Source organism: Pararge aegeria, chromosome 23 (genome assembly GCF_905163445.1).
Source record: "Pararge aegeria chromosome 23, ilParAegt1.1, whole genome shotgun sequence".
Taxonomy (NCBI): Eukaryota; Metazoa; Arthropoda; class Insecta; order Lepidoptera; family Nymphalidae; genus Pararge; species Pararge aegeria.
This window is the reverse complement of record NC_053202.1, coordinates 8,040,189-8,054,587: the sequence shown is the minus strand read 5'-3', so window position 1 is coordinate 8,054,587 and position 14,399 is coordinate 8,040,189. Positions and strand designations below refer to the sequence as shown.

At 35.4% G+C, this 14,399-nt stretch overlaps 1 protein-coding gene and 1 long non-coding RNA gene across 2 annotated transcripts; one reads left to right on the top strand and one right to left on the bottom strand.

Annotated features, from left to right (window-relative positions):
• Positions 1–7,100: 7,100 nt before the first annotated feature.
• Positions 7,101–7,731, bottom strand: LOC120634178. The gene is made up of 2 exons (XR_005659233.1): positions 7,594–7,731; positions 7,101–7,190 (listed from the first exon to the last, which is right to left on the bottom strand). It is a non-coding gene; the product is annotated as an uncharacterized LOC120634178 (long non-coding RNA).
• A 1,577-nt stretch (positions 7,732–9,308) lies between these two features.
• LOC120634177 lies at positions 9,309–11,940 on the top strand. The gene is made up of 2 exons (XM_039904610.1): positions 9,309–9,796; positions 11,028–11,940. Exons 1-2 carry the CDS (start codon positions 9,664–9,666, stop codon positions 11,672–11,674), a joined length of 780 nt encoding a protein of 259 aa, XP_039760544.1. The 5' UTR covers positions 9,309–9,663; the 3' UTR covers positions 11,675–11,940.
• The last annotated feature ends 2,459 nt before the right edge of the window (positions 11,941–14,399 follow it).

Below are 14,399 nucleotides of genomic sequence, written 5' to 3'. Positions count from 1 at the left end.
ACCCACATTTAGCTGTTTAAATTATCTTTATTAAGAGCTAAAGGGGACGTCCAAATTACGTGAAATTAAGGGGGGTGAGGGGGTCGAGTCAAATCTCAAATAATCTTACGTTGGAGAGAGGGGGGTCTCGGCAAATATCACCCAATTTTTTTTCTGATTGAAACCAAAAAAAATCATACTTTTTTGGTCCATATAATCCAGATTGTACATGCTTAAGAATTATTAAGATCATTCAACGCGTTTACGTAAGAAACCCACTTTTTGAAAAATCTCACGTGAGATTGGGGGATGGGGGAGGGGTTGAATAAAATCTCACGACATCTCACCAGGGGGGGAGGAAGGGACAGAAAATTAAAAAAAAACACCTCACGTAATTTATGGACGCCCCCTTTACGATTACGTTTGGATGCTTCTGTTTTCTACTTGTAAATTTTTATTTTTTAACCTACCCACATTTAGTTTGTTGAGAACTTATTACGTTTGAATGGTTCTGTTTTTTTAATTATTATTTGCTTAGGTTAGCATAAACATTATTTTAGAATATAGAATTTACCTTACAGAAACCGTGTACGACTCGTTTGTTTGTTGCTGTTGGTCGCTTGTTTCTCGAAAAGGCAGTTAGTCACTTCCATTTAGCAGTTGACAGTAATTATTTTACCTCTAATGTTATAAACGTTTACCATAAAATGGGGAAAATGCGAAACAGTTTCTGAGCTAGTAACATTCGGCATAGCGGGTTTGAAGTCAGACTTGTGCGAGGTGTTTTCGCTGTTTTTGAAAACAATGCACTTCATGCAATGTAGCTGAATGCGGGTTCTGTACGGTCTTGATTCTGTGGTACCTTATACGCACCCATGATTATAAGCGGCGTAGTATGTATGGTTTTTTTTTACGTATCAAAGACTCATATTATTTACAGTTTAAGCATTGAGTAGCTTGGTGGGTCTAAGCTGTATATTCTATAGATAATAGGTATAAAAAAACTGTATTATGTATGATGTGACTATATTTGTACAATAAATAATACTTTTTACGTAAATTTACAAATATGAGTATTCTTAAGATTATTTCTGGTGCGTAATTCTTAATATTTTACACTATTGACTTTGGCGAGTAAATGCTGATTAAAACTTAATAACTAATTGTACAGAATTAAACGCTATTTGTTATAGGCTAAGGTTGTTTATCCTTTGTAGATTGTTGCGGCATCGCCGACGACTTGAACAGCTGGTCCAGCCTTGATTAGGCCGTCACGAATGTTGCGACCAACTTTTTCCTGTAAAAGATAATAAAATCATTAGAAAGAAAACACTTAGTTAAACCTGAAGAGTGCATTAGATAATATTTAGCCCGGGTAAACAAAAGGCTCTTTTGGAATTAAAAAAAAAACATACCCGGTTGAATTCATGGGCAACAGAAAATCGTCTGGGTGCCTAATCATCGCGCGTTTACTTATTCGATTATTCTATTAGAATTTTAAAAAACCGGCCTGTTGAGATTCGGATTCGCGCACGAATGGTTCCGTACTTATGTATGACTTGTTGTATGGGAAACCGCTTATTTATTTATTTTATTCTATTTTCTAGTATAGTTACTAGCGACATCATCTGTATAAATTTCAACTGTCAGTCGGACAGACTGACAGACGGACAGGCTGACAGACGGACGGAGAGCGGATTCTTAGTAATGGGTACCCATTGTGGCGTGTGTTAGGAAATAGGGAATTACAGCACTTTATCTATGATAAACACGATGATTATATTCAATATCTCAACAAATCATTGTTTGTATACTCATTGATAATGTATTGAAAATAGAATAATGGACTTTAGTAGACTGTCAAATAAAAGTATAGGATCTATGGCGGGAGACGCGAGTTTGACAAGTTAGATTGGCGGCAAAGAAAAGTGAGGACGGATTTAAATTAATGAATTGAGAATAGAAGATTAAGTAAAGTATGGTGGATAGAACGTTACAAATTGGGAATAGAGGATTTATAATGGAAACGACATACTTCACGAAATATTGGTGTGGCAAAACAAGAGTCGTATATACTGGTGATGGAGTTGAGATAAGTTGTTAAAAGTTGTTGGTACTATGGTTGTTCCTGATGTAGCATCAGATAAGTATATCTCTTATATCCTTTGGGTTATTCAGGTATCATATATGGAGCCCTAGCATTATTTCATACAGATAAGTTTATGTAGCAGAGGTTGCTCTATACAAACAACTTGTTCCAAAAGTCCTGATGTTATAAGTGATAATAGTAGTTATGTTCGACCTGTCTTATATGTCTTGTATCAAAGGGCCTAGCGTTATTACATATGACAATGTTGTAATTGTGTTTATAAGTTGTTTTAATTGATTAAATAAAAGAGCAACGGTAGAGTTTCTTGCCAGTGGTCTTCTCTGCCGAAGACAGCATTCCGAACTGGTAGTAGAGTCATTCGAAGGTAACAAGTAATATGAATTATAGAGAAGCCTAATATACAGTATTAGAGTCAGTCTAGTTGTTTTATTTCACTCCTTGGGAAGTCAGGTTTATTGAGTACCGACCCACAACACTGCTCTAAAGCAGGTTGGTGGGCTTTAATGATGTCTTTTATAAAATGAATACTTTAATATGAGAAACTAGGTATTTAGCTTCAATAATACTGTTAATTAATGAAAGATCTAAGTGCCATCCTGAACATTGTGGGTATTATAGTGAATAAGTGAATACCTTGGCCTTCCATATTATTATATTTTTTTAGCACGTGCATACAGGGTATACACTTGAGTACGCACTAGACGAGCAGATAATATGAAATGAAAAAAACTTAATATTTATAGAAAGCCTGCCCTTAAGTTTTTTATAACCTGTACCGGTGATTTTCTCCATTTTATATCATGTTCCCCTTTTAGTACATATACTATGCATATCCTGTTTGCACGCCACTGGCTTACGGAACCCTAAAAAGGCTAAAACCTGTATAGATATGAAAAATAAAATAATATTAAAATTTACTTACAATTCTCTTGAACAACTTCCACTTCGGGCTTGGAGCTGCCGTAACAGTCGTCAAAGCCATTATGCAAGCGAATACGAAGAAGAAAATCTTTCCGAAATTCATTTTGACCTATTTATGCCTTTTTTTATAATACCTCAATACAAGATCCCAAATGGTTGCTTGAAATGTTGTGATTAATCCCAAAGCATAACCTTTATATACTACATAGAAGTTACAAACATACTATTGCGGTTGTGATAATTGCATTAAAGAATTATACGCCTTATAGCTGTGGCCATAAGAACCATGTAGTTACAAAAGCAGGAAAGTAGATGCAATAATAAACTGGTTATTTAATAACGGTTCAACGTCTGCCGGGAACTCCCTCGGTACGAGATAAAAGTGATTCCTTTGTAAATATGACAATTAAAACGGTGCGTAACCGCATCCAATCATTTTTCTTTCGCTTTTAATGGTTTATGGGGCAGAACCTGGCTATGACGTCATTGAACAGCTATTTTATAACACGTTTTGAGGATCTGCCTCTAACTTGTTTTGAGGATCTTTACACGTCTGATTCTTTGGTAGTAAGACTGCGGAGGTCTTGGGTTTGATTACCGGGCTAGGTTAAAATTCTTTTATTAGGTTCGAAGGTAAATTGGCGTTGTGTACTCTATGCCTAGGAGTGCACAGATAATAAAAAATGGAACGGTATACACTTGACATTAGAGGGCCTGATAAGCGTGTAGTTTACAGTGCACTAATATAGATTAATTTTACAGGTGTAGAAAAGTTGTAAGATGGTTTTTTTTTTTTAAACCAACTTTGTCAATCACCTAAAAAGCAAGTTAAGTCGTTGCCGAGTAAAATTTCACTAAGATAGATTATATAATTCGTATTTCTTTTTGTATCCTTTTTCGTAAGTTAGTTAAAAAAAATTGTTTTTTTTTTTTATTATTAACGATAGGCCAGCGCTTGACGACAATCATGCCCGTTAGAAAGCAATGATGAGGTCTAGGTTGGAGCACGCTGGCCTAAAAGGAACCTATTCACTCAAGCCTTGAAAGTATCAAAATTATACGTGGCAAGAAACACAGTTGCCGGGAAGGGGTTCCACATCTTAAAAAACGTTTAGTGCGTGTTGATGGAATATTAACCACGTGAGGATGCCACCGCTCACGGTGTCCGCTGTTCTGTGGTAGAACGGGGAAGGAGGAACAAGATTGTGAAGTTCCTGAGCACACTCATCGAAGTATATTCGGCAATTTCTCTTTTCTGGCCGAGCAATCAATTTAGGCAATCTATTAACTGGGCCCACGAATCAGGTCGCCTAGTGTGGGGTCCACAGGTTATCAATAATAAGAGGCAAATATCAATATAATGTGAATTCAGCTTTACAAATATGTTTACCAATTTATTCGAAATTGTTTTACTTTTTGTGTTGTATTTCTTTTTCTTTCTACTGTTATATTGATATTCTGTGTAACATTTTTGATCCAATAAAATATTATTATTATTATTATTTAAATTGTCTGCAATTAAATTTATAAGTTTTCATCGTAATCATCAATTCAACCAATTGACGTCTACTGCTGGACATAGGTCTTTTGTAGGGAGTTCCACAATCCACGATCCTGGGCCGCTTGCATACAACGGCTCCCAGAGACTCGCCTTATGTCGTCTGTCCGACATCCGTTGGGATGCATTGATTATAAGGTTTATTTCTCTATCATTTATTGATTTTATTTTATGTTTAAATTCTTAACTAAAAAAACACTATTAAAAATTTATAAAAAAACAGATAGACATATGATAACAATGTGATAACAAAGATAAAAAAGAGATAAAAAAGCTTGGTTTTGAATAATTGCTCTAACCAGGTTGCTCTTCTAATAATTTTAAATGACAATGTAAGATGGTGATACCAAAAAAACACCCGGCTAAGTTTTTTGTGGGCTTCTTCTTAAACCAGGACGCGTTTGGAACCCTCGTAACTTAAGTTGTAAGTTCACGAACATGGTTATCGCCATCACCTTCGACATTTGAATTTGACTCTTATAAAAAAAAAACATTTATTACACGTGTGTAAAGTACACACGTGTAATAAATGTTTTTTTTTTTTATAACAAATATTCTTCTTGATAATATTGTATAAGCGGTGGTTTCCCGAGATTTGAACCTAAGACCTCTTGGTGCGGTATTGATAAGACATAATGACGTAAGGTCCTTATCAACTGTAACTGTCTTATCACCAGATTTGGGAATTTATAATTTCTGTATTTTCTCTGGGTTGGTCTGATGGGAGGCTAGTAACCCATCTTAGCTTTCTGGTACGTTAGCGGTAGCTTTCGCTTCGAAACCGGAGCTGTCTCAGTAGATTTCGACTTTACAATGAGCGAAACTTGCGTAGAGGGTACATTGCCGAAGATCTGTTTGATGTGGAGTATAAGGATTGAAGAAATTATAAATGACACCATACAGATTCTCCTGCTTTTCGCGGAGTATAGCAAACTAAGAATAATTTTCATAATATGTCTTATGGTTATGGCTATAAAAGTTTATCAGTAGGAAAATGGGAATTTTTTATGAGCTAGCAACATTCTCCGACTGTAAAATGAGACGTGCTCGAGGCGTCTTCTCTGTTTTCGGACACAATGCACCGCATGCCATCATGGCTGAATGAGGATTCTGTATGTTCTAAATTATATGCCTCAAATGGTCTAAATGAGTTATGTACACCGACAATTGCCAATTCGCTCGGAACTTTAATATCTAGGTGGGTTAATAAGTGGTCAAATATAGGTAAATATTTCGATTAAACGTTTAGAATGTTATCACAACGTAATAAAGTTGATAAATCATATTTATCTCTACGTATTCATTAAATAGCTGTCCCGTAGGGCTTTTGCCCATAAATAACGTAAGGGTAGGCGAGAGTATATTAATTATACTTTAACATATGCTATGATGGTTATTTATAGACTTAGCATATTTACGTGTAATAACTTTATGACAGTTATTTAAAATAGGAACTGCCTCGTTGGTCTAGTGGTTCATTATAGATTATGTAAGGTATTTGACGGCCGATTGGCACAATGGGCAGCAACCCTGCTTTCTGAGTCCAATGCCGTCGGTTCGATTCCCACAGCAGGACAATGTTTGTGTGATGAAAGGGAATCTTTTTCAGTGTCTGGGTGTTTATATGTATATTATAAATATTTATGTATATTATTGATAAAGTGTTCATCTGCCATCTTAGTACCCATAACACAAGCTACGCTTACTTTGGGGCTAGATGGCGATGTGTGTATTGTCGTAGTATACTTATGTGTTTATTTATTTATTTAAAAGTGGAGATAGCCTCCGGCTTTCCGTTCGAGAAAGCCGAGTTCGATTTCCGGCACGCACCACTGACTTTTCGGAGTTATGCGCGTTTTTAAATGTCACTTGCTTTAACGGTGAAGGTAAAACATCGTGAGGAAACCTGCATGCCTGAGTGCTCCATAATATTTAAAAGGTGTGTGGAGTCCTCCAATCCGCACTGGGCCAGCGTGGTGGACTACGGCCTTAACCCCTTCTCATTGTCAGAGGAGACCCCTGCCCTAATAGTGGGCCGAGAATGTGTTAAAATGATGATGCTGACAGCAGAATTGGCATAATTGTTACCAATTCGGTTTTACATAAATGCTTTAATTAAAATAACGACAAGTCTAAATAGTAAAATAGTGCTTTCCTTTTCCAATTATAACACAATGAATGTTTCCAATTATAACACAGCTCTATTATTAGACTTGACAATTTAGTTTAGCTAGCTTAGAGATTTGTGCTCAGCCGAATCGGCACCGCCATGTCATCTTGCTTAATAAATAGATGTTATTAAAAATACAACTCTTAAGGTATAAGAAGGTATTAAAACGATAAAAGTAAAATGAATAAATATTTATTTACATCTTAGTAATACAACTTATACATAAGACTAGTGAAATTATGCTAAATTGGTCATTATTACAATTCAAATAAGAGTAGTTTTCTTTTATCAATGGTTGTTGGATCGATGGATTAATGATAATTAAAATAAACTTTATTTGTTCTATGTATTAAGATTGTTTATCCTTTGTAGATTGTCGCGGCTTGACCTGCGACCTGAACAGCTGGGCCAGCTTTTATAAGTCCGTCCCTTACATTTCTGCCGACTTTCTCCTGTGAAACAAAAATATTATTAAGTATCTATTAACTTTACGAGGAAGTTCCAAACGTCTATGGTTTCTGTCATTTCTGTCTTAAGGTTTAAAGAAGACCTGTTGTTTCAAATATACAACGTGTAAATAAAAGCCAAAAGTAGTCTGATATTTGAGGACCTGTTGTAAGCCTCCAGGTCTGCTTATAAAACCTGCCTTAATCTCAATGCGGGTCTCAGGAAGTTCTTTAAGGAGACATCATAAGCTTGATGTCCGTTTACTAATACGGCCCTTAATCATTACGAGGATTTAAGCAAGGTCTTGTGTAGAGACAGAACTAAGTCGCTGCAAATTCATAGCTTCATAATTTCATCATCACAAAAAATCGGTAGTTAATTCAGATTAAAAAAAAAAAAACTACTTACAATTCTCTTGAAAATCTTCCATTTGGGACTGGGTGCCGCAGACACGGATGTTAAAGCCAAAAGGCAGGCGAAAACGAAGAAAAAGATCTTTGAAAAGTCCATTTTACGTAACTGTAAATTCTAGCTTACGTAACGATTCCAGAAGACGATGAAATGTGAATGACACTAGAACTGATGTCCACGTTTTAAATAGTAGGAAATTGGCCAAAATATGCGTGCGGTTGCTAAACTATATAAGGCTAAAATTGATCTCTACGTCGTAGGACATAAGAGCTGATAAATGATGTTGTTTAGTTTCAGAGTTGTTTTTGCACGGTTGTTTTACTAAAAGGTCGCGTGGTCAACGACGGGATCATTCTCAGTTTGCGATAAAGTGAATCCCCGTTGAACTGCAGTTCGGACGCAGACTGCAGACGGAGTAGGGACTTTTTTAAAGTATTAATAAGAACTGTCCCGATAGTGTAGTGGTAAGCATATGTAATTATAGACCAAGGTTTTAGGTTCCATTCCCGGATCGGGGCAACAATTCTTTAATCGGGCAATATATTCTCCAAATAATGCATTACAGTCTTGATACTTACCATAATGTGGTTCATATCAAAAGCACGCTTTTCTTAGATTTTCTTTTACATCTGTTGCTTAAACAAATTAGGTACTTATTTACTGTAAGAAAATGTATTTTAATACGGCATTATTCTGTATCAAAATATATTTTATTTTTCTTTTAAATATTATTTGAGCTCATTATTGGTACCTAATAAATAACCGAAAGAAACGTGAACATTAAGTATATATTATAGCTAATAATATTTTAACAGAATAAACCTTTTTTTTTTAATTTCATTCTATTAGAACTTATTGCAAAAGTAAAAGTTAGAGGGATTGGGATTCGAACCCGCCCTCTTGAAAGTGAATTTGAATTCCTACCCACTGGCTATCACCGCTTCACTACATAGTAGTAGTAGTAGTAGTAGTAGTAGCACAGAGAACTCTACTGCCTGTTTTCCTTTAAACTTCCTTTGTGTTCTGCAGGAAAAAGTATACCCTTTCTTTCAATTTTTTATTTTTTTGTGCGGTTCAATAAAAGAATATTCATTTATTCATTCATTCAGGAGGACACAGAAGGTAAGGCCAGTGGCGTGCACTTTATAAATGCGCAAAAGCATTGCCTACCCTAATTTTTTAATGTAACTCTTACAGTATTAGGATTTTTCTCGATTTTTTTTGTTTTACGAGTAACTGTGAATATTTCTCGAAAAAGTAATCTTTAATGTTTTTATATTACGTTCAATGAACTGTTATTGGATGTCTAAGAAAAATCGTTTCGTCATGATAAGTTAGGATAACTGTCATACTTTACCCGCGTCAAAAAGTTACCCTGCATAACAAATACGGAGAAAATATGCAAACAAAGAGTGAAAATCGCCTTACTATATGAAAGAAAAGGAATTGTAGTATCGACACGAGCATGAAATTGACCTCACATCCTCAGGTCAGGTTTATGAAATATACTTATAGTGTTCTTTTCACACAACACGATTTATATAGCTGTTTGATAACAATTTTGCAATATTATTATTTTATTTATTTAATCAAAAAATACAAAAGTTTTTTATTAAAAAGGTGTAAAACATAAACATAAACTCTTAAGAGTTTTAGGGTCCGTTCACACAGACCGGCTCGGAGAGGAGAGCAGATTTTTATCACGTTGGAAACAGTGTTTTGAGTGATTGTAGTAAAGTTTATTTTTGCATTTGCACCTTTTTTGTCATTAAAAATGCCTGAACGCGCTTCGTGTGAAGTAATAAAAGGAGCCGACCGGCTCCGCTTGCGTGCTCTTTCTCGCTCGCGCAGCCGATCGGCTCTGATTGCGTGCTCTTTCTCGCTTGCGCAGCCTGTCGGCTCCGATTGCGTGCTCTTTCTCGCTCGCGCAGCCGATGGGCTCCGATTGCGTGCTCTTTCTCTATCGCGTAGCCGATCGGCTCCGATTGCGTGCCCGCTGCGGCCGCGCCGACCGCCATTTTGATAGCAACATTTGAACGTAATAGTTGTGCGTACTTGTACGAAAAGATGAATGATGAAAAATTAATAATACTCGTGTCAAAATATGAGTGTTTATTTGACATAACCAAGCCATCATATAGCGATCGGATAATGAAAGACAATGCATGGGAGGAAATTAGCAAATGTCTCGGAATAAGTGGTAAGTAAGGTTTTCATTGTTTTACACCTACCCCCAGATACTCAAACGAATTTTAAAGCAAGGGCTTCTTAAACTCGTGCTGCGACGTGTTAGATTCAAAGTCAAAATAGGAATAACATGAGTTTAAATGCGCCCTTACTTTAAAAACTCGTTTGAGTATCTGATCGTTAGAATATACTTATGTAGTAGACAATTTTTATTAAATATAACTTAAGAAACTCGCGTAGCCACTTGATCTTGCCAATCTAAAGCACCACTTGATGAAAAATAATCCTTAAATTTATTCCTTGTGGTTAGAACTGCGTCGCTATTAGAACTGTTTTCATTATTATTGTCTGTTATTGCTGTTAATAAATTTATATTGCTGTGAAATTCATTCTCTTGTCCTGGCGTCCGATTTTCTATTAAAAAATTATGTAAACATGTAGTTGCTAATATAATTAAATCACAGTACTTCGGCTGAATTTTCATTCGTTTTTGATAAATTTCAAATCTTTGAGTTAGCATTCCAAATGCACATTCTACGACTTTTCTTGCCCTGCTTAAACGCAGATTAAATACTTTTTTTGATAATTCTGTTCTTGCTTGTTCTCTTGGATACGGCCGCAATATATTATTGCTCAAAGGAAATGCCTCGTCTCCTATAAAAACATGTGGTAAGCTTTCAGTGGTACTAGGTAGAGGTTTATTTGGGGGCAGCTTTAACTTATTGGTGTTGAGTTTTTTCCAAAATTTTGAATTCTGTAAAATTCCGCCGTCGCTATTTTTACCATATGATCCGACATCAACAATTAAAAAACTGTATTTCGCGTCGACCACAGCTAGTAACACTGTACTGAAAAAGTTTTTATAATTATAGTATAAGCTTCCACTATTATCTGGTGCCTGTATATTGACATGCTTTCCGTCTATAGCGCCCAAACAGTTAGGAAAATTCCAAATATTAAAGAAATCACGTGAAACCTTTTTCCACATTTCTTCATCTGGCATCTGCATAACTATGGGCATCAAAACATCACAAATTACTCTGATTGTCTCATGAATAATTGAATGAACTGTAGAAATTCCCATTCGAAAATTAAATGACAAGTTTTTGAAACTGCAACCAGTGATGAGGAATCTGTAAAAATAAAACAAACACACAAAATAGAAATATAAGACTGCCGTACCAAAACGAACTATAAAATAAAAAAGAGTTATGTTATTAATTTTTCATTTCTGTTCTTTCCAGTGACGCAGTGCCAGGATCGTTGGAAGAAACTGCGAGATAACTTCAGAAAAGCCTATTATAACCGAAAAGGCAAGAGTGGCGATGGTGCAACTACGTCCAAATTGATAAAATTTGAAAAAGAACTTTCTTTTATAATACCATTTTTTCGCAATCGAAACCAAATATCTAATGTAACATTATCATCGGATGATTCAGAGCCTGGCACACCAATACCACCACCATCGACATCATCTAAACGTTCTGACCATTCTGAAGTTGAATCGCTTGCAAGTACTTCTGGCTCGAAAAAGAGACCACGCTTAAGCAAAGATGTTGCTACGGTTTTCGAAGAGTATCTTGAAGAAAAAAGAAATACTACACCCCGTGACAAGGCATTACGTAATTTTTTTTTGTCTATGTCAGATACAGTGGAAACATTCCCAAAAGAAGTCCAAGCACGAATTAAAAGGCGCGTGTTTAACATTGTTAATGAAGCTGAATTAAGTCTGTATGAAAATAGTACAGATTTGAATTATTCTTTGTCTATAAATTCACCGCCATCGACTAATCAATCTACTTACCTAGTGTCAAACGAAACCTATATTCCTCAAAACTATCCAGATCAGACTACTTACGGGTACAATACCAGCACACAAAATACAAAATAATAAACAATCAAAAACAATAATAATTATAATAATAATAATTAAACACACACAAATCTGTACTATTTAATTACATTTCATTAACGTAAATAATGCTTAATAAATGGAGGGCTGTGATTTTGTGATCTATTTAGATGTTTGTGTTATTTAACATGATTAGTATAAGTAATTTACATTTCATTAACGTAAACAATGCTTAATAAATGGAGGGCTGTGATTTTGTGATCTAAATAACATGATTAGTATAAATAATTGTTTTTTATTTACCTTAAAGTTACCGTTAACCTTTCTTCGGCTGTAATGGTGCAACGATAATTTGTAGTCTTTTTTGTTATATGTACTCTTAACAAATCTGTCAATTTCAAAAATTGCCAATATTCCATACGATAATACTCATAAAATTTTAGGCTATCTCTCTTCAATTCCTCGAAAATGGTGTGAAACTCCCCATGGATTAGTCTGTTTTTCCAAATATGTTTTACCCATATTTGTTTCCGCTTGCGCTTACGTTTCCTATGTTCTATTTCAAGTAATCTTGCTAACAAATATATTTCTTCGTCGGAGCTATCTAAATCCATGTTTCGAAAAGCACACGTTAACACACCGAAAACAAAACTTAGACTGCGCGGAATACTGGCACTGCCTTTGTAGTGTATCCACCCGACTCCGAGCGCATCCGACCGGCTCCGAGCACATCCAACCGCACCCGCTTTCAGATCTCTTCCAGCCGGTCGATGTGAAATAGTTGGCGGCTCCGCTCCGGCCAATTCCAAGCGTATACGACCCGGTCTGTGTGAAAAGAAAAAAGCAGGCCGATGCTCTCCGAGCCGGTCTGTGTGAACGGACCCTTAGCGTTACACCCTGCGCCGTCGCCAATCATTGGTCATGTATAACTAACTACATGCTAAATTCTAAAGTTATATTTCGGTATGCTAAACGAAACTAAATGATCATGAACTAATGACAAGTGGCGATAAATAATAAGTACTTAACAAAGATATACAGGTAAATGTGAGTAGGTTAAAAATATGTACTTAGATGAAAAAAAATGGACGAGGAAAGTACAAAGCATTTGTAAACGTATCAAGACTTTGCTTACTTTAATGTTTTGATTAGAACCTAAGGTAATAAGTGCGGAATGTAATTAACTGCTTAGGTGATCGTTTATAATTGTTATGCGTTATGAGTATTTCATAAGAGTAAGTTAGTGATAATATAAATAAGATTATAGTAGAGTAGAGACTTTAATAAGGTATTTTCCCGAATAAATTGTGAGCATGCCTTATCAATGATGTGGTTGTAAACTTCGACTAATTATTTCCTCATGGAAATGTGACGATCTCTACATTATCTAACTGGATCGCGCCACAAAGATCGATGTCTTCACAAATAATGACCATGTATTATACCTACAACTTCCAAAGATGAATGCTCGGACGTTCCTATTGTTTTAGTTTGACGGCTGACTGGCGCAGTGGGCAGCGAACCTGCTTTCTGCTTTATATTCATAACAATATTCATCAGCTGTCTTAGTACCCATAACACAAGCTACGCTTACTTTGGGGCAAGGTGGCGATGTGTGTACTGTCGTAATATATTTATTTATTTATTTATTGTTACGGTAGAGCATATCACCTTAGCTCCCACATAGATAAAAATCGATTAACTATCAATGGAGATAAATATTATAGTGGTAATCATCACATATTTATTATTATAATAGAATAATAATAATATTCTTTGGAGATAAACATATACTATTACGGACTTTTTTGTAGAACTTTTCAAGGTCTACAATACTGTAGTAAGTATATTATTTTGATCTATCTCATAGGTTTCAGCCTAATGTAAGCGCAGAAAATGTGTTTATTGCATTATATAGATTTCTAAAGAGATGTCTTAATCTCTTTAGACATCTATATAATGCATGTATTATACATATAAAACTTTCTAAGTCTGTAAAGCTGTGGGAGAAGATACATTTTTATCCTTTCCCGGGGATATAATTATCTCCTGCCCATGCTGTGCTGGTTTGCAAAAACGCCCTTATCACTAAAGCGATTACTACCAGACAACCTTAGGCGAAAGTAGTTCTAATAAGGAACGTGTTGGTGCGGCTATAAAAATTATGTAATTATAATATTTCAAGATATACTTCATGTTTTAAATTGTAATACTAAACATATAATTATTATGTTTAATACATACTGTTCATACATATAATAATAATAAACTACATACATTTAAATGTTTTTCAAACGACTTTTAAAAAGAGGCAAGGATTTTGTCTGACGTATGTCAGCTGGTAAGGAATTCTAGAGTCTGACACGATTATGTTTTGCTATCGAGAATTTTTGAAGCTGTAAGTATTGTAGCAAAATCTTTACAACTCACATTGGACGTTAATTTGGGCTAGGAGTTAATCCATACTAATATTATCAATATGAAACTTTGTTTGTTTATTTGTCCTTACTTACCGCCGTAACTAAGAAATTAATTGATTTGTTTTCGTACATAGAGGTATTTGAAAGGACGGATAGTTACATAGGTGCAACATTCCGGTGCGGGTGAATTACCTATATGGAGTAAACATTACGACAATGGTTCGGGAAAAGTACCTGATCGTTGTTCCGTGCAGCTGCATCTACAGTCCAGATAGCCAAAATCGTCAACCTTCGATAGGAGTCGGCACTGCAAGAAGGAGTTACCTTTTAAAATGTGTTTGTGA

Coding starts and splice junctions, on each gene's coding strand:
- LOC120634177 (XM_039904610.1), top strand. CDS start 9,664: ATGAATGATGAAAAATTAATAATACTCGTGTCAAAATATGAGTGTTTA. Junction 9,797..11,027: donor CAAATGTCTCGGAATAAGTG/GTAAGTAAGGTT, acceptor TGTTCTTTCCAG/TGACGCAGTGCCAGGATCGT.